This window comes from Monodon monoceros, unplaced genomic scaffold, assembly GCF_005190385.1.
Source record: "Monodon monoceros isolate NGI ecotype Baffin Bay Population unplaced genomic scaffold, NGI_Narwhal_1 Super_Scaffold_20, whole genome shotgun sequence".
Classification (NCBI taxonomy): domain Eukaryota; kingdom Metazoa; phylum Chordata; class Mammalia; order Artiodactyla; family Monodontidae; genus Monodon; species Monodon monoceros.
The window spans coordinates 19,212,163-19,236,456 of NW_021703777.1; the positions used below are offsets into that span (position 1 = coordinate 19,212,163).

The following is a 24,294-nucleotide window of genomic DNA, read 5'->3' on the forward strand; positions in this document are numbered from 1 at the left end:
CAGCAAGGGACAGCATGTAATACTCCCCTGGGTCACAGACACATTATTTGATCAGCACTCCTTCTCTGACACTGAGTCTGTGCCCATAAGAGAGTATAGCCTCCTCCAGCAAGTTTTTATTTTATAAGATAAAGAACTTCCTCATCTTATGCTGTTACAAACATGCTTGTTCCCCACACAGAGCAATCCATTCATATCTCACATTCTCATAATAATCCAATCAAGGCTAAAATATAAAAAGTATGATTTTATAAAAAGCAGGAGACTGAAAAACCCAAACTATTTCTTAGCATAATCATACCTGCATTGACATGAATACCTTTATTCGTATACAAATTTCATATGTATAGTAGTATAATAAGATATGCATACTGAGTGTATTTAATTTGACGTTCTGGAAAAAACAGTGCTAGAAATCACAATCTAATTAGTATTAAAATAATTAATACATCTCCTATGAATCATTTAATTTTTTGAACTGTTAACCCTGTCATATACTAATTTTAAAAAATACTTTAAATTAGAAATTTTCTAGTTATTGGTCATGTTATATTACCAAGCTGAGCATCTCCTACATAATGAAGATAAGCAGGCAAAATGACCTCATCCAAGAAAATGAAAGGTACTGCTGTAGTGATGACACTGGGGCAGGTGTGAAATGGATTCATCATTTTGTAAAGGACCAACTATTCCGGGGTCAGTCTCTCAGGATGGTAACTACTTTGGAATAACGAAAAGAATGAGTGATCATAAGGTTGGGGCAAAGGGGAGTTAGGACAAGTTTGCTTTAAACTATTTGATGCAGAAGAAGGAGAAGGAAACTAATAATTTATTGAATACCTGTTATGTTTCAGACACCTTTCTGGGCACTTTTTATATGTTGTCATTTAATTATCTCAGTAGCCCTACAAATTTGGATGAGAAAGCTGGGCTCAGATACTGAGTGGCTTGCTGAAACGTCACATAGTGAATATATGGCAAAGCCAACTAACGCTAAGCCCATGCTTTTGTAACTGTCATATTCTGTATTGCCCAAAGGATATAAAGATATGGTAATTTAGAGGAAATTTCACCTCAACAGAAGTAATAATGTCTAATGATCAGTGTTGTCTAATCAAGAAACAGGCTGCTTTAGGAAGTAAGAAACACTCTCTCATTAGAGCTATGCAAGCAGTAACTAGAAGATCATCTTTTATAGACTCTAGGAATGCAATTCTGTTACTGGATAGGAAACTGGAAAAATGTCCTCCAAAACTCTTTCATGTCTCTAACTTCACAAAGCATTCTAGAAGATTAATGGCTTTTCAGCTACAACTAAAAATGAAATAAAGAAATGGAAATTAAAGGAGCCAGCCTTCAAACCTGTACTCCCTTTTAGTATCAGCAGCATAATCTTAAATGAGCAGAACTTCTTGCTTTTGTGTGCCAGAAAGCATGGTTCAGAGTATCAAAACTGTTAAGAAGTGAGCCCTGGAAAACCATGTCCACTTGGTCCTTTTTATTCTTCCTGGTGTACAAAAATAGAGAGACTTTTAATGAAGTTTATTGTAGTTGTTTCTAATATTATATTACCTTAAACTTGAAGAATTTACTGACAGGGGAAGTTGGTGAGGTTAAAAGGTGAATGTGTTCCTATAATGATTAAACACTTATTTAATGAAAATATATTTTAAGCTGCATTAACAGTGATTTCAAAGTACAGCAGAATAACAATGTGCAAGAACAGTGCATATGGCATTTATTGGCAGGTGATGATGTTTTTTGTATATTGTATGGTACGACAGAGAAAGTTGACCAGGGGCATGTAAAAATCTGACATTATCATGCAAATATTTTTCTTTATTAACTTTGGTTTGGTTTAATTATCGCAGAAATTATTTTATAATTCATTTAAATGAAAATAAATAGAAAATTATATCTTAATTCCTTTTGGAGAAAATACATTATTTTTATTTTGAAAATTGGTACCTACCTTGAACAGTTTCAGCTTTTATAAGCTCATCTTCATAAAATATTTGATAATTTTTTAGTCACTGCTCACCATATAAGAAGGGACAAGTGCCTTTATCACTGAAATACTATCCTAGATTTACCTACGGCCATTTTAGTTCTAACACATTTTGAAGGATAAAATATTTCCTTACTGTAAGTTCTTAACATGTCCTGAAGGTTTTTGTTTTGTTTTGTTATGTTTCCTGTTAAAACATACAAACTAACAAACTAGATAATTTATTCAGCCCTGAAACACCCAAGTGAATTGAAAACTCCAGGTTTAAATCCCCTCTCTTTTCCTTTTTTTTTTTTTTTCTTGGTCTACAAAACAGCAAAGTAAATGAGGCCAGATTCACAGTTTTCCAAAACATTATGAGGTGGCTGTTTTCATTGCTTTAGAATTTCGCTGGAAGACAATTGACTTTGCTTTGATGGCTTTGTTTCTGTTGCTATAAGTCTTCACACTGCTTGCTTCTAATAATGCCATAGCTATTAAAGTAAGCTGATGTGTAACTTCTGTAACACAATTTTTCTAGCTAGGTATGAAAGTGTAGAATAATAACAAACCATCACTTATCCGCATGTGTGTGTGCTTGTGTGTGTGTGTGTGTGTATTTTGGCATTGTGATAGCAGTATACATTCATCGTTTTATAGTTATGCATAATTAATACATGTCTTCTAACTAGTAGCTAACGTATAATTAGGAAATTCAAATTCCAGAACATTGATATGAAAGCTGTAAAATCCTGATGGAAATTTCCATATTGAAGATTTTTATAAAAGTGCCTATTAGCTGTTGCAGTTACTTTTTGAAAGAAAAATTTCACATAAAAATCTAGCATAACTCACACCCCCAGGAATTTCATGTTCATTTCAACTTCAAAGAGAAGCAAACTAGGCATGGCAGTAGAAAATACAAAAAGTTTTATAGATGAATTTATTTGTTATTTAGTGTTTGGTTAATGTTGCAGTACATTGAAAAAGGAGTTATTACAATGTAATGTTTTTGTTTTGTTTTACATTTAGGAGGTCCGTATGCCTTTCTAAATTAAACTTACCCAACAAATAAGGGGGAGGCACTAATGCTAGTGAGAATATTAGTTTATATTTGCTTTAAGATGAGAAATAGAAAGAGGGAGAGTCTACATTGCTAAAACCACTGACAGTTTCTTATTTGCAAAATCACACTAAAAGTCTGCTCTACTTTGTGGGAATTACTTTTAGGAGTAGATTGTGTTTGACTTTTTCTTATGTGGTTCGAGATATGATAAAAAATTATCCTGTTCTTATGCTTATAGATCCTTATTTCAAAGAACTTCCAACTCTTCTCCACTGTGCAGCAAAATTTGGCCTAAAGAACTTGGCTGTTCATTTGCTTCAATGTTCAGGAGCAACTTGGGCATCTAAGATAAAAAATTTGGAGGGTTCAGATCCAGCACATATTGCTGAAAGGCATGGTCACGAAGAACTCAAGAAAATCTTTGAAGACTTTTCAGTAAGTATTTTTCCATTTTATCTCTAAAACTCTTTTTTATAAAATTAATATGTATGTATGTGTGTGTGGGTACATGCACATTGCTCTTGAAAATGATGCTACTGTACAGCTAGTTTTTAGCGTCTGTTGGTCCTGAGTCATTCATTGTCTTAAGCATTTTGCAAGATTATTCAACTTGTTTTCATATGCCATAAACCAGCTCTGACTCCACACTCCCACCCCTAAATAGCCCCTTTGAAACTTGTCTGGTCTTTCTGGCTTCTAAATAGCCTGTTCAGTATTGGAAAGGAGATGTTACCAAGGAAATGAAAACCTATTACTTTTCATCTTTTGTTCAAAAGTCTAAGTAGGCGCTGTTAGGCATGTAAAATGAGATAAATATTTACTAGGTTAAAGGAGTGTATTTTGATAATTATAGAAAAAGTCTACCCAGTAAAAAGCTAACCCATGTTGTTTAACTTTGTTTCTGATATGTGATTGATTCCCTTTCTCTGTCTGTTAAGTCCCAGTTCTTTATTGTGTGTGTTGAAACTCCAAATTTCAGAACACCCTTTGAAGGATATTAGTTCTGTAAGACTGCAACCAAGGGACGATTGAAGGAGGGGATACTACCTTAGTACATAAAACACACTTTGTGTTTCCTTAATCAACCTTAGAAAAGCAAGTATTTTCTGTTTGCAACAAAGGTATGCACATTTTGCTCGAGAAAGTGAATTATACTTCTGATGGCTCTTAGGAAAATATAATAGGCAATTATTGTGTTGGTGAATATGTCAGAATTTGTCTTTGGATTCTCAGAAGATAATTTTATTGCCAAAGAACAGTTAATATAGAACATTGAAATACTTCTGGTCATTTTAGCATATATTCCGATTATTAGGTTAAGTAAATGTAATACTGGACTTCTAAAAACCATCGGTATTTCTGATTTCCAGAGAGTAAAATGACAACCAATCTAACTTTTTTCTCCACTTTTAAGAAATAGCAAATAGTTATCAGAAGAGCATGGGTATCATCCACCATCTGGAACTACTTGTATTTAAAATACAAGTATTTATTTCATTTACAATAAATACAGAAATTAAGTTTTGTAATAAAATTAATAAACTACTTTTTATATTCTGTGTCCTTCAAATGAGGAATAAGCATAATTTTTATTCATGGAAAGGTTTTAGATAGTGATTGTCATATATCCGATGGATGCGTTCATTTTAGTTATTATCCACTGTACATAGTCATTGACCAATGCAACATGGCATCTATCTCAGGTAAGTCAATGAATCAATTCAGCCTTGTAAATTGGCCCACAATAGTCCTATTATTCCTACATCCTGGGTACGCAATTCTCTACAACCTTATTCTCAATTTTTAACCACTGGTGGACGGAAGTTAAAATTTCCCCTAGAAGTCTTCAACATCCAGGGTTACTTTCCAAGATGATCCCTGATTTTCAAAGAGTGACGCTTCCACTTATGGTTCTCCAGTGAGGACTCAGCTTTTAACAGATGCAGCCCCATGCAAAACTGCACATACTTCATAAATAACATAGTACTAAATAATAATGACAGTAGATACAAAAGCAACTATGAGGGTAGGATTTGATGGATGTGGGAAATGATTTTTTTTTTTTTATCCTCTGGGTATTTATACCTTTACTCCTGCAATAATAGCAGTGATACCAGTAGATTGGTATCACTGTCTTTAGGTGACTATTTATTCTTTAATAGTGGTTGCATTCTAATTTTGCAGTTATACTTGATAATTATTCTATGAAATTTGTTAAATTATTTCATGTATTCTGTCTCGTTGTGAGCTGTTACGTTTTGCCAGCACGTCTATAGTAGACATTGACATTATAGGTAGGACAGATCAATTATTTTGCAGATGTTCTGCTGTCACTAAGGAAGTGACTATGGAAGTGTGTCAGATAAACACATGTTGAGACTTTATACTATAAATTATAGTAGCTATGTCTTTTTAAAATTATATCTAAACTTAATAGAGAAAAAATGTGCGATCTATTTGCATTGCTGAAATACTTTGTTTCTTTCATAACATTTACATAGCTTTAATGTTATAACCACATTCTGATAAATCTCAGATTTGTCACATATGCATTCAAATTTTCCATGAATTATTTTTCAGAATTGTTGAAAGGAATAGATATTCTTTCAGTTTGCAGTTTATAATCCACCAATTGACCATACTTCTGTACTGAAGAAATATATATATTTTTAAATTTAAACATACCCCGCAACTGATTTACTGATTTCTTCAATTCTTCCTAATCCTCCATCAGTGAAACATTGTTCATTTTAGAATCTCACAGGGAGTTACAACACAGTGAGTTTGGTCATTGCTGAATAAAATGGGTAGGTAGAAGGAAAAAGTCGCTCATGACTTTTTAAAATAAAGATAAAAAGAGAATCATTAGCAAGCATTCATAAACGAACATGTGCCATCCATCTCTTAGTGTTAGCTAGATGAATAAGGAGGAAGAAGGAGGAGCCTCAAATCACATTCTTGATGTCTCTTCGTGGCGTTTTTTACTTTGAAAGGTTAATAATTTATGTACAATCTATGAATAGAGACTTTTGATTATGAATGAGTAGCTTTCATGTTTTGATAGTTATCGAATTAACAACTACACTTGTTTCATGTTTTCAGTACTATTATAGATAATAATACGATACATTTCTATAACCCATAAAGTCTTTCAAATAAACTACTCAGTTTTCAGTTTCTGACAATGCCTTCTAGAAGAATTGATATGAAAGGCGGATGGACAAAAAGCCACAGGATTGGTGTTTAATTCCACAGTTGAGTGTGAACCACAGTTTGCTTCATAGAATTCTTGAGGAAATCTCAGACTATTTCAAATAACAAGCAGCAATACTGACAACTCATTCAGTCCTCTAAAAACTTACCTTTTAAGTCAGAAATACCTGAGAATTTGAAACTAAAGTGGAACTTGGCCACAGATTACAAGATACTTTGTGATTTAAGATAAAGTGTACAGCCAAAATTAGAATGTGTTTTAAGCAAAATAATACGTGATATTTCTTTGTGTTATCTTGAGTATGTCACCCCATTTACCTCCATCAGTTTTAAACACTTCAGAAAATGATTAGATCACATGTAAGTAGACAGGGGAATACATCCTCCTCTGTGGGCTGGCTCTGGAATTGGAGAACCAACAGGTGATTACTAGGAACAGTATCCACTTAATATCTTTTCTCTTCCACCACAGTGTTCACTCGTATAGTTTGGTGTGTATATTAGTAAGATCTTAATCATACATAATCTTCATGAAAATTTCAGAAATAGTCACTTTCTCTCGCTGACTTTTCAGGACTCCTCACTGGGAATGTTTCTGTTGCTCACGTCTGTGATGGGATTCTTGTGACAGCCTGCTCTCATTGACTTAGCCTGACACTGCCGTTTGTCCCTGTGGACAGTGGGCTAGTGTGTGTGTGCGCCCACGCGCACCACAGGGAGACAGAGAGCACGAGATTGATTCTGTCGCCCTCTAGTGTCTGCCTGATAGACAGTGACCCTGATCTTTTTCAAACGGTCAAGGGTTTGGAATGACAGTACAGAAGAGGTAGATGTTGAAGCACCTGTAGTATCCCTAATATAGAGCAAAGGCTGACTGATTGGTGTAGGAACCCATTACTCGGAAGTTAGGCTTTATGCTTCGGGCAGTGAACATTCGCCTTTCTTAGCCCATTATTTCTCTCAGTATTGGCTTTGCTCATTTGGTACTTTCTCTAGAGCAGCGGTCCCCCACCTTTTTGGCCCCAGGGACTGGTTTCGAAGGCAGTTTTTCCATGGACGGGGTGCGGGGGAGGGAGGAGGGACGGCGGAAGGTTCAGGCAGTAATGTGAGCGATGGGGTGCGGCAGACGAAGCTTCACTGGCTCTCCTGCGCCGCTCGCCTCCTGCTGTGCGGCCCGGCTCCTAACAGGCCTGGACTGGTATCGGTCCACAGCCCGGGGGTTGGGGAGCCCTGCTCTAGTGGATTATTCCATTTAATTTAGTAAATATTAGTATATGCTAATTCCCTCTAAATGGCAGCATACCCTGCTTTGCTTATGCCGTTTTTCTTTCTCGGAAGTCTAGAAGCTAATGATGAGTAATGGGCTCCCCTCCCTTCCCACCATCAGGTGCCCACGAGGTGCTCAGCATGTGTTTACTCATTGATGGGACAGAAGGCAAGTGTCAAATTTAAGGACTTGTTTGATCTCACTTACCCAGTAATATCCTTAACCGGCTCCCATGTTTTAAAAAATATATATTGCTCATATTCTTTCTATATTCAGGATATTTTTTAAGTTTAGGTTTAGTATCTTCATAGACAAATAACACAACTGATCTCTTCAGCATTTATTTTTAATACGCCAGCCTACAATGAAGTTTAGAATTCCGGCCTTTGTTCAGTACTGATGTTCTGTTAGAACTGAAGAAACTGGAACAAGTCACATAACTGCACTTGAGGGCATGCATTACAAATTCATGTCTCAGTTATGCTTTTGGAGCTACTTAGCAGTCTCTTTCTAAAATCCCATTAAATGCACCATAGCGGTGCATTACAGAAGTTTATTCTTCCCCAAGTCCTCAAACTCAGTTTTGATGCTCTAACTCTGCAGCTGTAAACATCCTGTTAAAACTCCCTCAACTCCTTCCTCTTCTTTGTCAAATTTTTATTTTTCCTCTAGTCATGGGGTCTTGGGATTCAGCCACGCTGGATTTGAATCCTAACTTCATCAAATACCACATTTGCATCCTTGAACAACCTCTTTGTTTTCTCTCAGCTTCAGTTTCTTTATTTGCAAATAGGAAAAGTAATTCCTTACAGGATGTTTTTAGGACTTGATGACATAATATGAAAACATTAAAAGTATAGTAGATCCATAATAAATGGATATTGCATTCACCTTATTTTCTTTTGATTTATTGTTATTCATATCAACTTGAGACCTCACCATCAATCATATCCTCTCTTTCTCCTGCATCATTAATCTCTCCCAATATACTGACTCTTCCCTGAACAAGCATGTTCAAATACACACACATGCACACACACACGCTCCCAACAACCCTGCCTTCTCTTTGATCTCTTTTTCAGTACCAGAACTAACTGAAAGAATGACTTTTCGTTTCACTCATTTCTTTCCTCCTAACAATCCAAGCTTCGCATTCAGCCCACTACTGAAGCTGCTCTGTCAAAGACCATTAATAAGCTACCGTAGATCAGACCCATTGGATTCCTCTCAGATGTTCTTTGGCTCAAGCTTTGGCACTGAATTCCCTGACCCTGTCCTCTTCCTAAATCTCCACTCACCCTTTGTGACTTCCTTCTCTTACCCCATCAGTTAGGGTTCTTTCTACATAGTCTTCTCTGGTGATTGACAGCTAAATCATTGTCTTTAACCTGGACCTTCCTCCTGACTTAAAGTTCCAGTTTTAGTTGCAAGCTGAATGTGTCCACATGGATATGTTACAGGCCTCTAGAGCTCAACAGACCCAAATGATCTTTTTCTTTTCTCCTGGCTAATGGCATAATTATCTGCAATATTTACTTGGCCAAAATTTGAAAGTCATTTTCAACTCCTGATTAGATAGCCACAAATGCATATACTATTTCCCATTTTTCAGGTGAGGAAACAGATTTATAAAGTACCTTGCCCAAAGTCACCCTGCTAAAAATATGTCTGACTTAACCCCGAATCCATTCTCATAGCCTCCCTCTCCCTCATACAACCCTGATCCACACCATCCATTCAGTTACCATATCTTAACAGTTGTACTTACACATCATCTATCACATCTGTTCCCTCTTTTTCCTTCTCTCTGTGGCTCCCTTGGTTTGTACCTTCATTATCTCTCTTCTGGTCGGCTGTGCTAAAAAGCCCCCTAGGAGGTCTTTCCTTCCCAGTCTTTTTGGCCTCAAACCATCCCATATCAGGCTGCATACTGAGGACCCACCACTGCATAGCCCAGCTTACTATTTTAGCCTCATCCTTAATTGCACAACTCAGCTGCCAAAGTCCATTTGTCCTTCCTTTCATTATTTCAAGCTATTCCCTTTGCCTAGAAGTCCCTTCCTCCTTAATAAAATATCCTGAGCTCTTAACCATGCCCAAATCTCAGCTCAAACTCCACCTATTCCAGGAGACTTTCATAGAAAGAGGCTGTAGGTGTGTACTTCCACTGTCTAACTTTAATCTCCTTCACAAATTTTAGCCTAATCTAGGAACATTATGTGCTAGAGTCTGAGAGCCACGTATCTTGAGATAGGTGGCTCTGGAGCCACCTGAGTCTAAATACTGACTCTGCTACTTTCCAGCCATGCGCCCTGAGTAAATCACTTAATCTCTCCTTGCTTCAGTTTCCTCATCTCTAAAATGGAGATGAACACCTTTTTTGGCACCATTGTTATGATAAATAAATAAAAATACGTGTAAAACATGTACAAGAATACCTGACAAGTAATAAGCACTCTAAAAGTTATATGGAATTATGTATTGTTCTCCTGTTATTCTGTTTCTGAGGACCCATTCTTTTGTGGGACTTTTTACAGTTTAAAGTATTAATAAGTACTGGTGAACGGTTATTTATTTTTATTTACTTGTTTGTTTTGCATGTCTGTCTCTCCAATAGATTATGAATTCCATGAGGGCAAGGACAGTTTTATCTCTTTTACCGCAGTTTCCATAATATCTAACACAATTTTTGGCCAACACTATGGGTTCACTACATAAGTGTTGAATGAATCAGTTAATCAATCAGTGTTGATTACATTAACTTTCCAGTTCCTGGAGGCAAGTGTCATGCTCTGTTTATTCCATATTCCCCACAGCATCTAATATAGTGTCTTCCAGGTTGTAGATAATAAATGTTTATTGAATAATAACAATAGTAAAGGCTGTAACCCTAAGGAGAATTTTTGTGTTTTTTTTTTTTGTTTGTTTTTTGTTTTTTTTGCTGTACGCGGGCTTCTCACTGTTGTGGCCTCTCCCGTTGTGGAGCACAGGCTCCGGACGCGCAGGCTCAGCGGCCATGGTTCCTGGGCCCAGCCGCTCCGCGGCATGCGGGATCCTCCCGGACCGGGGCACGAACCCGTGTCCCCTGCATCGGCAGGTGGACTCCCAACCACTGTGCCACCAGGGAAGCCCCCTAGGGAGAATTTTTCTAAGTGTTATCTGGATAAATTTATCCAAGATGAGAAATAAATATTATTTTCTTGTAGTTCTTTAAGACAAGTGACTATGGGGAAAAAAAATTCGGTAGAAGAAAAATAACCCCCCCCCCAAAAAAATTATTGTAGCTTCCAGGAACTTACCATTAGTGAAAGAGACATTTAAAGCTGTTCATTATCACAGTACGAGTGGTTTTGATCTTGGCAAATATTCCAGTGTTTTAGTGTTAAAACCCACACTTAATCTTCTTGAATCTCTCTTCAAATCCTACACAAATAACTTTTGTCCTTTAAGAACTAGATTCAGGCCAATGCAATACATTAAAACATTATCCACCACATTTATCATCTTTTATCTAAACATCTAGAGGTATTTTGTGATTTTATTTCTATATTGTTCTTACTAAAATTTATTTTCTTAGGAATAGAATATCTAGATATTCCAGTTTTCTAATTTGTAAAATATCTGTCCTAGCAACAGTAGGCATTTACATGGCAAGGACCACTGGATAAATTATGTGATTGTTATTTTATTGTAAATGAAAAGAGAGGGAAAGAGATCATATGCTTCTCTTGTGAATATGAGAGAAGTAAGCAGTTTCATTTTATATTTGTTATTGTCAGTTTAATAAAGTATGTAGTTAATGAACAATTACTAAGCATGAGGATACTATTCATTGCATTTGTTGACTAGTAGCATAATTATTGTGAATGACTTTAATGAATGCTTTTTGAATATGGAATTATAAATACCATTGGTTTGGGGGAAGTCTTAAAGAACATTCACATGAGAATACACAACTATGAAAATACACAAGATCAGAATGGAGGTCGTTTTGACTTTTCTTGATTGTGAACATTTGCCATGAAATTACGAATTGGCTGTTCATATTAAGTGTACTGATTTAAGATGCATGATATTAGTGGCCTTGTTCCTATAACATAACCTGAAATGTGTCTTAAGTTCATTCAGTGCAAGCTCATTCTTTTTGTTCCGTATAGATCTGGCTCAAGAAAGGAAGGGAAAGAAGAGAAAACAAGCTAGCCTTTATTGAGTACTTCTGTGTCAAGCATTATGCTTGGTGCTTCCACATTAGATCAGTATACTGATCTGTGTGAATTAGACATTTTTACTCCCATTTTACAGATCAGGAAATTAAGCTAAGACTGTTGATTGGGGATGTGCACTAATCTGGCAGAGCTGTATTTCTCATCTAAGCCCAACTAAGTTCCATTTAATGATTTTTTAAACTACTGCTTATCTCTTTCTTCCTTAAAATCAAATACTAACAATGTATTATCTTTTATTTTTCATCTTTAGTATTTATATTCTGGTTAATACACAAGTAGACTGATGACTCTGTTGAACTTTATATGAAAAAAGAAAAATGATGGTAAGCATTGGAGCCTAGGAAGCAAAGAGCAGAGAAAACTGTCCCTATGGGACAGGGATTAAATTCAATTGGGAAATTATTTAAATTGTGGTTTTAAACGTTTTTGTTTAACTATTTTGATTTTTAAAAGTGACTTTTTAAAACAAATATTAAGACTTTTTCCTTCAAAGCAATTATGTAAGAAGTAAATTGATACTTATCCTCTATTACAGTGTATTGTATTTAAGTGAAAACAATGTCTAATGGAGCAGCGTGTAGGCATTTCTGGTTGGAGTTAGAAGACTTGTCTGGAAAGAAGCAATTATGGGATTTGTAGGGAAACACACAAATTCAACTCCCGATTATAATTACATTTTCATTTAACAGGAAAAGGATACTGCTTTGTAAAAGGAAAAATTGTACAATAATCTCACTCCCTAAATCATGAATGCTTAAGGCTGAAGCCCCTTGGTGGCAGGGTGCTCAATGAGCAAAGTACCTCAGGCAAAAGAAAGTCTCACTGGTGCTGAAATTGCTCATGACAAATAAAGTGATAGCTAGTGTCCCAGAACATGATGAAATAGATGAACATAAAAATGTCCAAAACATCTTCATAAATATTAAAAGACCCTGAAATGGCAGGATGGTAATTGGAACAGTTGAAATCACATGGAATTTTTCCTAAGAAGATAAATCATGAACAGAATTTTAAATAAGGAGCACTTAATGGAGAAACATGAAGGATGCATCTGGGTGAAAGGAATGGAATGTACAATTGTGGGGAGAAGGCAGAGCACATGTAACCTCTGAGTTCTTGGACCAGAAAACAGTCATTTTATGTGATTTTTTTCATGGAATACATATTCTCCTTTGCCTTGTGTACAATAATGACCTAGGTAGGACCATAGGTCTATTTTTTTAAAAAAACTTTAACATTTAATATGGGATTTTAATAAAATATATAGTAAGGAATCCTGTTTTTAGAGCCTAAAAGAGCTTATACACACATTCATGGTAGGTATTTAAAAATCCAGACAATAGGTTTTCTGATTTCTGGTTTTTGTCTTTTTTTTTTTTTTTACTAAAAATAAAAGTGAAAAATGCAATGAAATAAATCAAGATATTTCTCATTCCTTTAGTCTGCTCTTTTTGTGGAAAGATTTTCTTTTCTAAATGTTTGTCATTCATCACTTCAAGGGAGAGAAAAAGTAACACAGAATAGGAAGAAAAAAAAAGATTGCAATTTAGTGGTACTTTGATTTGATCAGAATATCATAAAATAAAGCACCTTGTGAGACATACAGACACACACTCCAACTGAGAGAGAGAAACAGCAGTTTCCATTTAAAGGAATTATTAAGAGAATTCCCTGGCGGTCCAGTGGTTAGGACTCGGTGCTTTCACTGCCAGGGCCTGGGTTCAATCCCTGTGGTCTGGTCGGGGAGCTAAGATCCCACAAGCCACAAGGTGCGGCCAAAAAAATATATATATATTATCATTATCGTCCAAATTATTATTGGTAATAATAAAAGTAAAAATTTTGAAAATAGATTTGTTGAATTTTATAACTTGTATCTAGTAGCAATCAAGGTTACTGAACATCTGCTAAAGATCTATTTTGTTTCTCCTACCATATGTTATATGTATATTTCTAAGAATTTAATGTGGTACTTATTCTTTATTCAGTTCTTATTCTTTATTTATATATTCAACTTCAATATATGAACAAGTTGTTGATATTTTAAGAACAAAATATGTGACTATACATCCATTTTAATTTCTGAGAAATGACAGATTTTGTTTTCCTTTCTTAAAATGATTAGATTATGAATGCCACATAAATCAACATCCACATTTTTAAGCTCTCACTAGATCAGAAATTTCTTTTTAGTGGATCACTTATCTATGCCAAGCTGAGATTTTCCTTTATAGACTTCAACCTGATTATACAGAGATCCTGTCCACTGTTTTATAAATCTGTCTGGGCATGCAATCTGAAAAAGAATACAGAAGACAAAATTCCATGATAAGTATTTAAAACTGAATACCTACTTTCTTTTAGGTAGCATTCATAAACCAACAGTAATACAGAAATAAATAAATTTTATATTTGATATCTTCCAATGAGAAAATGCATCTATTTACATTTTCCTTTTAATTTAAAAATAACACATGGTTATTTTAGAATATTTGGAAACTAAAGAGAAATATAGAGGTTATTTATAATTCCACTTTCTAGAAATAACCACTTTAAACATGCGTTTCCTTACATTCATGTTTGGAAATTTAAATAAATTTAAATGACTCAAAACCCATTATTTAGCTAAAAGGTTCTCATATTCTAATTATCCCTAGAACTTTTAGAGTAAGAGATTTCTTATGTCTTTCCTAATAGTGCATAACTCCATGCTCTGGCTTCCTTTTTATACTTCCACGTCCTGGGTGTAGCATCCTCTTCCAGTTCTTCCAGTTCTCCCAGATCCCAGACAATGTTGACCTTTTCCCTAGATTCCCACACAAACACCATTCACAGAGACTTCTGTGTCAATAGCAAATTTTAGTGAAGGTTTAGAGGCATGGAGGGAGCTTCTCTGTAGCAATGACCCTGGCACTAATCTTGACCCATAATAATTAGCCTTTTTGCCTCCAAATACTGCCCCACACAGGCCTTACTTCTCTGCTTTTGCAGACTCTCAGGAGTTTAGTCATCTTCTTTCATTCTTGTCCATTTAGGTCTTTAAAATATCACTTTCCTTCTTCAAACAATTTATCAAGGAACTCGAAGAAAGTCCTCTTTATCCTCAAGAAGAATCCTGGTGTCAGCTGTTAGGAGGCATATATTTGCTCCATTTTATTCTTACAAATTTGTTGTATTGCAAAAACGTTTTATGTCCTGCTGTTTTAATTTAAAATTATATTCAACTCCTTTATTATTATATACTTCTTGTAAACATGATAGCCTAGTTTTTAGTAGAAATATAATATGAGATGAATCCTTTTGGGGATAAACCCAAGAGGTTACTGCTTGCAGTTTACCTTCACTTGCTCAAAATGTTCATCAGAGAAGAAACCATCAAAACTCCAACATCTGTGCCAAAAAGTAGGCATGGCCCTACCTGAAATGTGTAAGAGGTTTTGAACAAGTTAGAAACCCCAAATGCTGCTCATCAGGTGCAAAATAACAAATTTTGATACATCAGGGCCACAGCACCAAGCACAGCCCCAAGACTGGCTCTGAGTGCTGAGCCTATGACGTGGGAAGTGGCTGAATTTCCCTCCCTAAGGACAGAAAAATCACTACATCCAAGTGGAGCAGCTTTGCTTTGGACCTCTTAGAATTCTGACTTTAGGACTAGAAGCAGATTTCCTTGATAAAAATTTGCTACCCTAGTTTGGATTTAATACCCTTCTTATAAGACTGATATTTACTTCTAGGGAGTAATCCCTGACTGATTTGAGGAAAGGAAAGAGAAATCATGCCATTTAAGAGCACTTAGCAGTCATATTTATTTAATCACACATTGTGCTGCTCTGATAGCGTTTGAGCCTAGACAAGCATCACCATAAAGAGAAGAGAGATTTTATCTAATACTTACTTGATATTGATTCAATATGAAAATTGATTCAAAAGTGAAAAATCCAGTCTATCGGTGAGTTGATTGATATGCATGATACCAAAGTTTACTAGTTACTCATTAAAATTTTGTATAAGTGCCTTAGGTTTTAGAAATTGAAATTACACAAGAACAGAAATTCTCATCGTTTTGATTTTAGCATTTGCTGGAAACATGCCCGTGAAACTCTTAAAATCACACGAAACATGTATGGGGAAAAAAGAAAAGGAATAGAGAGGCAGGTGAGAGAAAGAAACAGACATCTGTAGAACAGAAGAAATGGGTAAGGCAGCTGTCTGTGGTATTTCTGCCTACTCTGTTACTCTGAGAAAATACTTGACTTTTAATTAGTATTTTTTTACACGTTTTTCAGGAAAGACATTTTTCCTGGCCACTAAGCCCAGTGTATGTCACTGCTTAAAATAGACTTTCCCTGAAATGGTGTTAGTTTGGCTTAACAGAGTCAAGCAAAACTCCCATTTGTAATTCTCAGTAAGAACTATTTACAGATGTCCCAGCTGCTGTTTTTTCACTGTGTTGCTACATAATAAATGATTCATATTTATAAATTCCTAGAAAAGCTAACAGTATCTGTATACTTTCTCTTTATATACACACAGGTTATAACCCTAAAAAAAGTTTTCTCGAGTTTTTATCCCTTATTCTGCTTCCCATACAGAAAGAGACAGAATCACACGGGTCGTGACCATACCCAGATAGTCTCCATGGCAATCTGATTTTGGGGCGGGGGGTGGGAAATTGGGGCAAGCACCCTGGGGAAAGCAAGATGAGTAAAGTATGTGAATAGTCTTTGAGTGTTTTTTTCCCAACACAAACAAGTTATTGCATTATCAGTTTGTGTTATCCCAAATGAAATGAGCTCTCATTAAACTCCAAGAAAGCAAAGATTTTATAACACAAATATAGTACACGTTTTATGTTTCCAACTTTTTAAAAAGGCACAATGTATTATTTCCATGATTTGGGTTTTCTACATCAGATATGCCATATTTTCTTTAAAAAAGTGTATACACACTTTTCTCAGAATATCAAAGTTTTCATCCTCCTTATTCCAAGGTCTGTTTTGTCTCCTCTGTTTCATAATTGTGAAATAAATTTTTTGCTTCAGTTGTATAATCAGTATTTATTAAAATGTTTTATTGTTTAAAAAGTTTTTTTCAGAATTAATGATTCTTTTGATAAACACTAAATGGCACTTTGTCCTAGCAACAGCTGAACCCTGAGAAGTCACACCTCATCATCCCAGGCAGAGAATATCTTACCCTTTTGAGATGTCATAGTACCATTCCTGAATGAGATTGATCTTGCAATATTTGGTTTGAATATCTACGTACCCTCATTTTTGGGAAAGTATTCTTTATATCCACTGTAAGCCCCCCCAGTCTACAGTTTAAGCCCAGTTCCCATTGTCCTAATGTCATACTTTATGGAAAACAGCTGGGTGGCAAATTCAGCCACAGCAAATGCACATTTTGGAGGAACTTATAATATCTCTACTCTCATCTTCATTGTTCCAAATAACATAGCTGCTTAGAATCAGTCATGGTCTATGAGAACAAACAACAATATTATTTTGATTACCTATTGAGTCAGTACATAGTGATTTTAATGCTTATTAAGTTAAAAGTAATTGAATACCCACAGGTAACAAGGCAATCCATGAAAGTAATAGAGGGAAGCAGTATATATGTGCCTACAGTTCTTCTCGAATAAGGATAATTACTATGTCATTAAAATTTTTTTTCAAGGTTGAAACAATATCTCATTCTGAACAGATAATTCATTATCTTTAACGTATGTGCTTCAGACACTGGTGGTCTTCAGTATCCTACCAAGGGTCACACTCCTGCATGTGTTGGCTAAAAGGTCTTTAAAGTCCCGTGGAGCCCTATGTTTTTATAATCCTTAGACTTCCAATTTCTTAGAAACCTTCTGAACTTAAGTTCTTTTGTTTTTCTCTGGCTTCTTTCAAACCAATTAGCTTGTGTAGAACAGAGTAATCTAGAGCTGTCACGTGTATGCCTGCTGGTCAAAAGGAAATGCAATTTCATTGAGGACAAAATTAATCATAAATGTTAATTAGAACAATCAGTATTGACATTGTAGCTTTAGAGAGTGGACCTCATGAAATAAACACAATGGCATTGTGCTTTCAGAATAAAAGTATGCAAAGGCAAATTAATTAAAATTTCATTGGAAAAATATCCCTTGGAATTTCTTCTCTATTAATTGGCTTGAATTTCATTCATTCTTGATGCTTGAGGATAGAAAAGGGTGTTTAATATAATTCAATGTAGATTGGGTATGTACTTTTCTGGTATCATGGCATGGTTTCTACTTTATATAAAGATCTTTCCAAGGTCAGATTACTTATGAGAAAATTGCACAACTAAATATATAAATATTTTTAAAGGAATATTCAAAAAATATCATAGCTCTGAGCCAAGCTATATGATTTCTTCTTCATCTCTCCTATGTAGCAACATCTTCCTTGTGATATATATGGATGTGAGAAATTAAAGATTATGTCTGACTTATTTTGCCTCCAAAAATATAATATAAAAGGAAAATAGGTGGTACCAGATGAAAGCTAAATTTTTGGATTTGTTTTTTAAGTAAATCAATCAGCTCTCACTTGAGCCCAAAAATCAATAGTCTCTCCAGTTTTAGTTTGGCAAGTCAATGTATTGATTGATTTAACAAATATTTGAGTACCTATTAGATTCCAGGTATTGTTCTAAACACAAGGATTTCAAAATGAACTAAAACTCCTGCCATCATGGAATTCTAATGGGAAAAAAGACAGATTATAAGCAAATACAATTTAAAATTTAAGACATATAATGTATCAGATGGACATTACTGTTTAAGGCTAAGAAGAAATAAGAAAGACCACCTAGTATAGGGTGGTGTTTGGGAGGAGTTGGGGAGAGGGCAATTTTGAAATGAGTAGTCAGAGGAGTCCTCACTGAGAAGGCAGCCTTTGATAACAACCTGAAAACCATGAAAGCCATGCAGATATCTGGGAGAAAACTGTCCCAGGAAGAGAAAAGAGCACGACAAATGCAAAAGCCCTGAGGTGGATGTATCTGACATGTCCAGAACAGAGCAAGTTGGCCAATGTTCCTGAAGCAGAGTGAATGAGAGAGAAAGAGAATAGTTGGGGTCAGAAAGGTGACAGAAGTGTAGGGCCTTACAGACAATGTTGAGGATCTTGGAGAAAGAAAGCCATCAGAGAATTCTGAAGAGAGATGTGTTCTCATTTGACACTTTGGCTGCTGTTTTGACAACAGACTGTAGAGGGCAAGGGCAGGACGGATGAGACCTGATTGGAGACTATTCCAGTATTCCAGAGAATAGATGATGAAATGATAATAGCTTAGACTAGGATGACAGTGGCGGAGATGGTGCGAAGTGGTCGATTTGAAATATACTGGTGTTTTATAGGAGAGCCAACAGATCTACTGATTCTTTGGCAGTGGGGTGTAAAAGAAATTGAGTAGTTACTGACATCTCCAAGGATTTTGGTAGAAGCAGTGGAAGGAATAAATTGCTATTGTATTGAGATGAGGAAGATTGTGTGCAAAGCTGGTTTGCTGGGGAAGATTGGTAGTTTGGTTTGGGGCATAATAAATTTAAAATGCCTATAGATATTCCAAAGTTTAGAAGTTAAGGTGCTAGGAGACACCAGCAGAAAAGACCAAGAATGAGCAGCCTTTGAGGTGGGAAGAGACATCAGGAAATCTACTGTCCTGAAATTCAAGTGAAAAAATAACTTGACAGAGGAGACAGTAGTCACCTGGGTCACATGCTACTGATGGGTCAACTAAGCTAAGGACAGAGAATCAGCCTTTGTATTTAGCAGTGTACCTGTCAAGAGCAGTTTGTGTGAAGTGCATTGAGGGAGGGGGCGTGAGAGGTTTGGGAGAGGTGGGAAAGCCTTAACATTGACCCTTAGAGGCTCAAGTGAGGAAAGAAGGAGTGGAATCAGGGACTAATGAGGATAGAACAATTCTTTGGGGTGTAAAGATAAAGCACAGAAAAGATACTGTAGCTAGTAGGGAACATGGGGTCAATAGAGGTCTTTGTTTTTCAAAAAATCAGAGTGTTTTCATCTGTCAGACATTAATATCCACTCACATTGACAAATCTTATACTCAAATCCTTGATTTGAGCCTATGGTTGAGACTTCAGCCTAAGCAAGCACATTTCTCCGTTTATTAGTGTTTAATTTGCTTTTCTCAGGACTGCCGAGGCCACTTATTGAAATCTGGCTCTCACTAAAACATCAGTAAGCCAATTAATCCATCTCCTTAATGAGAACTCTCTATTACAAAATGGGTAACTGCATAGATTTCTATTGAATCTATCAATCTTGCATTTGGTGGGGAGAATGCCAATTATCTAAGCAATCTGGTTCATTACTGCAGTATTGGACTGCGTTGCTGAACAAGCCTGCAGCTCGATTACAATAGCACTGCGGGGTGGAGGGCTTGGAGTTGATTATTTGTTGAGGACCTATTATATAATAGGTTGGGCTGGAAACTTCGTGCACATTCCCTCGTTCCTCATTTACCACTAGTCTCTGAGGAACTGCTATTTATTTTACATTTTGGGAAACTGAGACTCACAAGTTGGAAAGTTAGTCAACTCCGGGGCCAGAATTTTTATCCAATGGCCTTGAGAAAAGATGTCTAGCTGTAAAAATAATAAGAACCTACTAACTTCAGGGTCCCACTGCATGAATTCTGTAATGATTAAAATGATTCTTTCCAAGTTTAGCATAGCCTTTGAGTGGATCAGCACAAAGGGAGGCAGGGTGACCTAAATTTAATAATAAATACTCAGAGAGTGAGTCAGGTTCTCACCTCCCATCTTCTTAGACGTTCTTTCCTTGACATTCCAACCTTATGTCTAGACCATGCTCCTAAATAGAATGTCAACCTCATCATTATATTATTATCATCATAATCACCCCCAGTTATTTACTGAGCACTCATTCTGTATCTAATGTGATAGGATTGTTGGAGAGGGAAGGAGAAAAGAGAAAACTTTGTACTTTTATTTCTCTCTGAAATCTACTTCATCAAATATCAGAATGTTGTAAGGTTCAAAATATATATATGAATGGTCTTTGGAATTTGTAAAGCTTTAGCGATGTTTTTCGTTTTACTGTATTATGATCATTTTTAAATTTCCCCATGAACATATTTTAATATTTCAATCACTTTGTGAGAGAATTATTTTAACACTTAGTCTTTTCTAACTAAAAAATACATATATGCACATGAATATTCCATATTTTGAATTTTTTTCTTTCCTGGTTAAGATATAGCTCCTGAAGTAAATATAGAAAATAATATTCATCAAATTTCTTCCTAAACAGGTTAAATTGTAACATCCCCTCAGACATAATAAAATGAATATGTTTATTATGTTTTATTTTAATCTGTCTCTTACTTATTAAGTCAATAGAGGTCTTCCATTCCCAGAACAATTTAAGTGACAATAATTTGAGTAATGGCAATTGACATTTAGCAACATTTAACTACCATTAAAAGCCCTTCTTCTTGCTTAAAAGCTAGTTGGTTGTGGAGAGATAGTAAATGAATAAATAAACAATGTAATTTCAGAAAGTGATAATGCTGTGAATATTTTTAATTAAGGAATAAAATTCAATTGAACTCCAGTTATAAAAAAGAATGGAAATTTGTAAAACCATGCTCAATATCATATGTTATAAATATAAACCTCCACTTAATATTAGGTTTCATGGCATCTTCGTAACAAAATCATTTATTAATATGACTAATATATTAATAAATGCAAGCCTAGAATCCATTTCCTTTATCACACTATCTATTTGATGAGAGTATAGCAGAGTTTATAATTACCTATTAATGTATGTGGATATTTGTTTAATATCTCTCCCACCAAAGCGTATGTTCCACAGAAGTAGATGTTTGTTCACCATTGTATCTCCATGCCCAGTACAGTGATGGTCTCAGGGCAGAAGCTGTCTCTCTCTCATACACACACACATATGTACATATATGTACATTATATATATGTTGCATAAAAGAATGAATTCTTTCTACAAATATTAAGTGTGTACTGTGTGTTGGACATTGTTACATTTATAGTAATATGAGACCGACAAATCATTCCTCTCGTGAACTCCCATTTAAATAGGGAGATAGACAATAAACAAGGGAACAAGTGTTCTTTATTATCTGTCCTTCAAAGTTCTACTGTAAACTTTACCTCCCATATTCAATCTCTAGCAAGCAATTAAGTACTTTGGAAGAAAAGAACAGGTTAGTATAAGAATCAGAAATAATAAAATTAGCAAAAAGTTATACAGAACTTACTATGAACTGGTAGCGATTTTTACTGCTTTATGATAACAGCTCTGTTTTATTATCCCCACTCACAGATGAGGAAATGAAGCACAGAGTGGTTAAGTGACTGCCCAAAGTCACACAGCTGGTAGGAGGTAGAGCTTAGAGCTAGGATGTGAACCCAGGCAGTATAGTTCTAGCTTTCATGCTTTAACACTGCACTAGACTACATCACAATACTTGGGAAATGCACACTTAACCTTTCTTTAGTGTGTTCTCTGAAAACTTATCCCACTCTAGATCTGACAGAAGATCTTTCTGCAGAAAATTATTGCTGTATATCACATAGGATTCAATTCAGATGGGTCCAAATTCAGTTTTACCTGTGTTCTATGCAGATAGACTAAAGTGCCTCTAAGAATACAGAAAAAGAAAACACCAAATTCTAGTTTTAGTAGGTCAAATTAAATTAGCTAATGGCTGTTATATGCTTAACTTTCCACCACTATCCTTTGCTCTTTTCTTGAACTTTTTTATCACTATAGTTTTACTGACTCTCAAGAGTATTGTGATGGTTAACTTGACTGGACCGTGGGGTGCCTAGATATTTGATCAAACAGCAAATGGGTGTTTTGGGGCGAGATTAACATTCGAATGAACAGGCTGAGTAAAGTAGGTTGCTCTCCCTGATGTGGGGCAGGGGGCCTCATCCAACCAGTTGAAGGCCTGAGTAGAACAGAAAGACTGACTTTCCTTTTAACTGAGACATCAGCTTTTTCCTGCCATTGGACTCAGATTGAAGCATCAGTTCTATCTGGGCCTCAAGCCTGTTGGCATCCAAACTGGAACCACACCATCAGCTCTCCTGGTTTTCATGCCTTTGGAATCCAACTGGAACTACATCATTGGCTCACCTGGGTTTCCAACTTGCTGACTCACCTACAGATCTTGAGGTTGCCAGCCTCCATTGTCATGTGAACCAATCCCTTGTAATCAGAATCCTATTGATTCTGTTCTCTGGACAACCCTGACTAATACAAGTATTAATTTTATTTTAACTCTTTCTATAATCTTTTTTTTCTGAATCCCTCAATGGTACAAATCAAGATGAAGAAATAATACGAGTGCTAGATTAGTCCTATCACGTTATAGTTTGCTGTTGAGGCTGTAACCAGGTGCTGAGCCCTTCACGTGGTAAGAAAGGGCTAGAGGGCTAGAGATGCAATGAGGGATATACAGAGCCCAGGAGGCGGAAGGAGAGAAGGAGTCAGGCGGGCCACAGGAGAAGCCATAAAAATCCATAGCAATTCAAAAGTAGCTAGCTAAAATTTTCTAGGAAAAGATCATGGAAAACAGTTAGAATGTTCCCTTAAAAGAAAATGTAATTTAAGATCTTCATAGAGGTTTTCAGGTACCTCCTAGGAGGTATTTGAGAAAGTAGGGGAACCTATTTCAATGCCCAAAGAGTTTTACTGACCGTCAGTAGATGCATGAAGAATGAGCCTGTCCAAAATACCAGTGGAACTTTTAAGAAATAATAACAAAAGATTTTCAGCTAATCACAGTCTAACCTCAGTAAACATAGAATTCAACTTTTTTCCATATTCTCTATGATTTCCTTAACCCTTTGGTAAGTAGATATATCAAATGGAATTGAAACAGTGGCCATATCACATATGTTTTTATGTGTGTGTGTATATGTCTGTATATCTTTATAAGTGTGTGAATATGTCTGTATATCTTTCTTGTTAAAAGATAAACTGGGGGGCTTCCCTGGTGGCGCAGTGGTTGAGAGTCTGCCTGCCGATTCAGGGGACGCGGGCTCGTGCCCCGGTCCGGGAAGATCCCACATGCCACGGAGCGGCTGGGCCCGTGAGCCATGGCCGCTAAGCCTGCGCGTCCGGAGCCTGTGCTCCACAGCAGGAGAGGCCACAGCAGTGAGAGGCCCGCATACCGAAAAAAAAAAAAAAAAAGATAAACTGGGGCACGATCAAAAGTCAATTCCAATCAGGCGGCACCAAAGCAGGAACAGTTAGGAACACTCCAGTGACAGGAGCTGGAGGAGACACTATTACAGAGAAAAGGCAAAAGGGAATTACTGATTGGATATAACTTAATGACCAGTTGGCTGTGACTGGTCGTCCTTTTTGATTTCGTACCCTCGAGGCGTTTGCAGGCTTAGGCTTTGGTTTGCCACAAGTAGGGCCACAGTGGCCCTGGAGCTACCTCAGTGTAATGGCCTCCTCGTTTACTTACT

General features: G+C 36.1%; 1 protein-coding gene across 8 annotated transcripts in view; it reads left to right on the forward strand.

The window, feature by feature from the left end:
- The window catches only part of BANK1 (B cell scaffold protein with ankyrin repeats 1), a 453,451-nt gene that overhangs the window by 278,697 nt on the left and 150,460 nt on the right, over positions 1 to 24,294 (forward strand). For all 8 annotated transcript variants that reach the window (XR_003795565.1, XM_029235051.1, XM_029235049.1 and 5 more), the window contains exon 7: positions 3,292 to 3,488. Coding sequence is in view for 7 of the 8 variants with exons in the window: in XM_029235051.1 (XP_029090884.1) it covers positions 3,292 to 3,488 (197 nt within the window). In the remaining variant the exon portion in view is untranslated. The remainder of the gene's footprint in view (positions 1 to 3,291; positions 3,489 to 24,294) is intronic.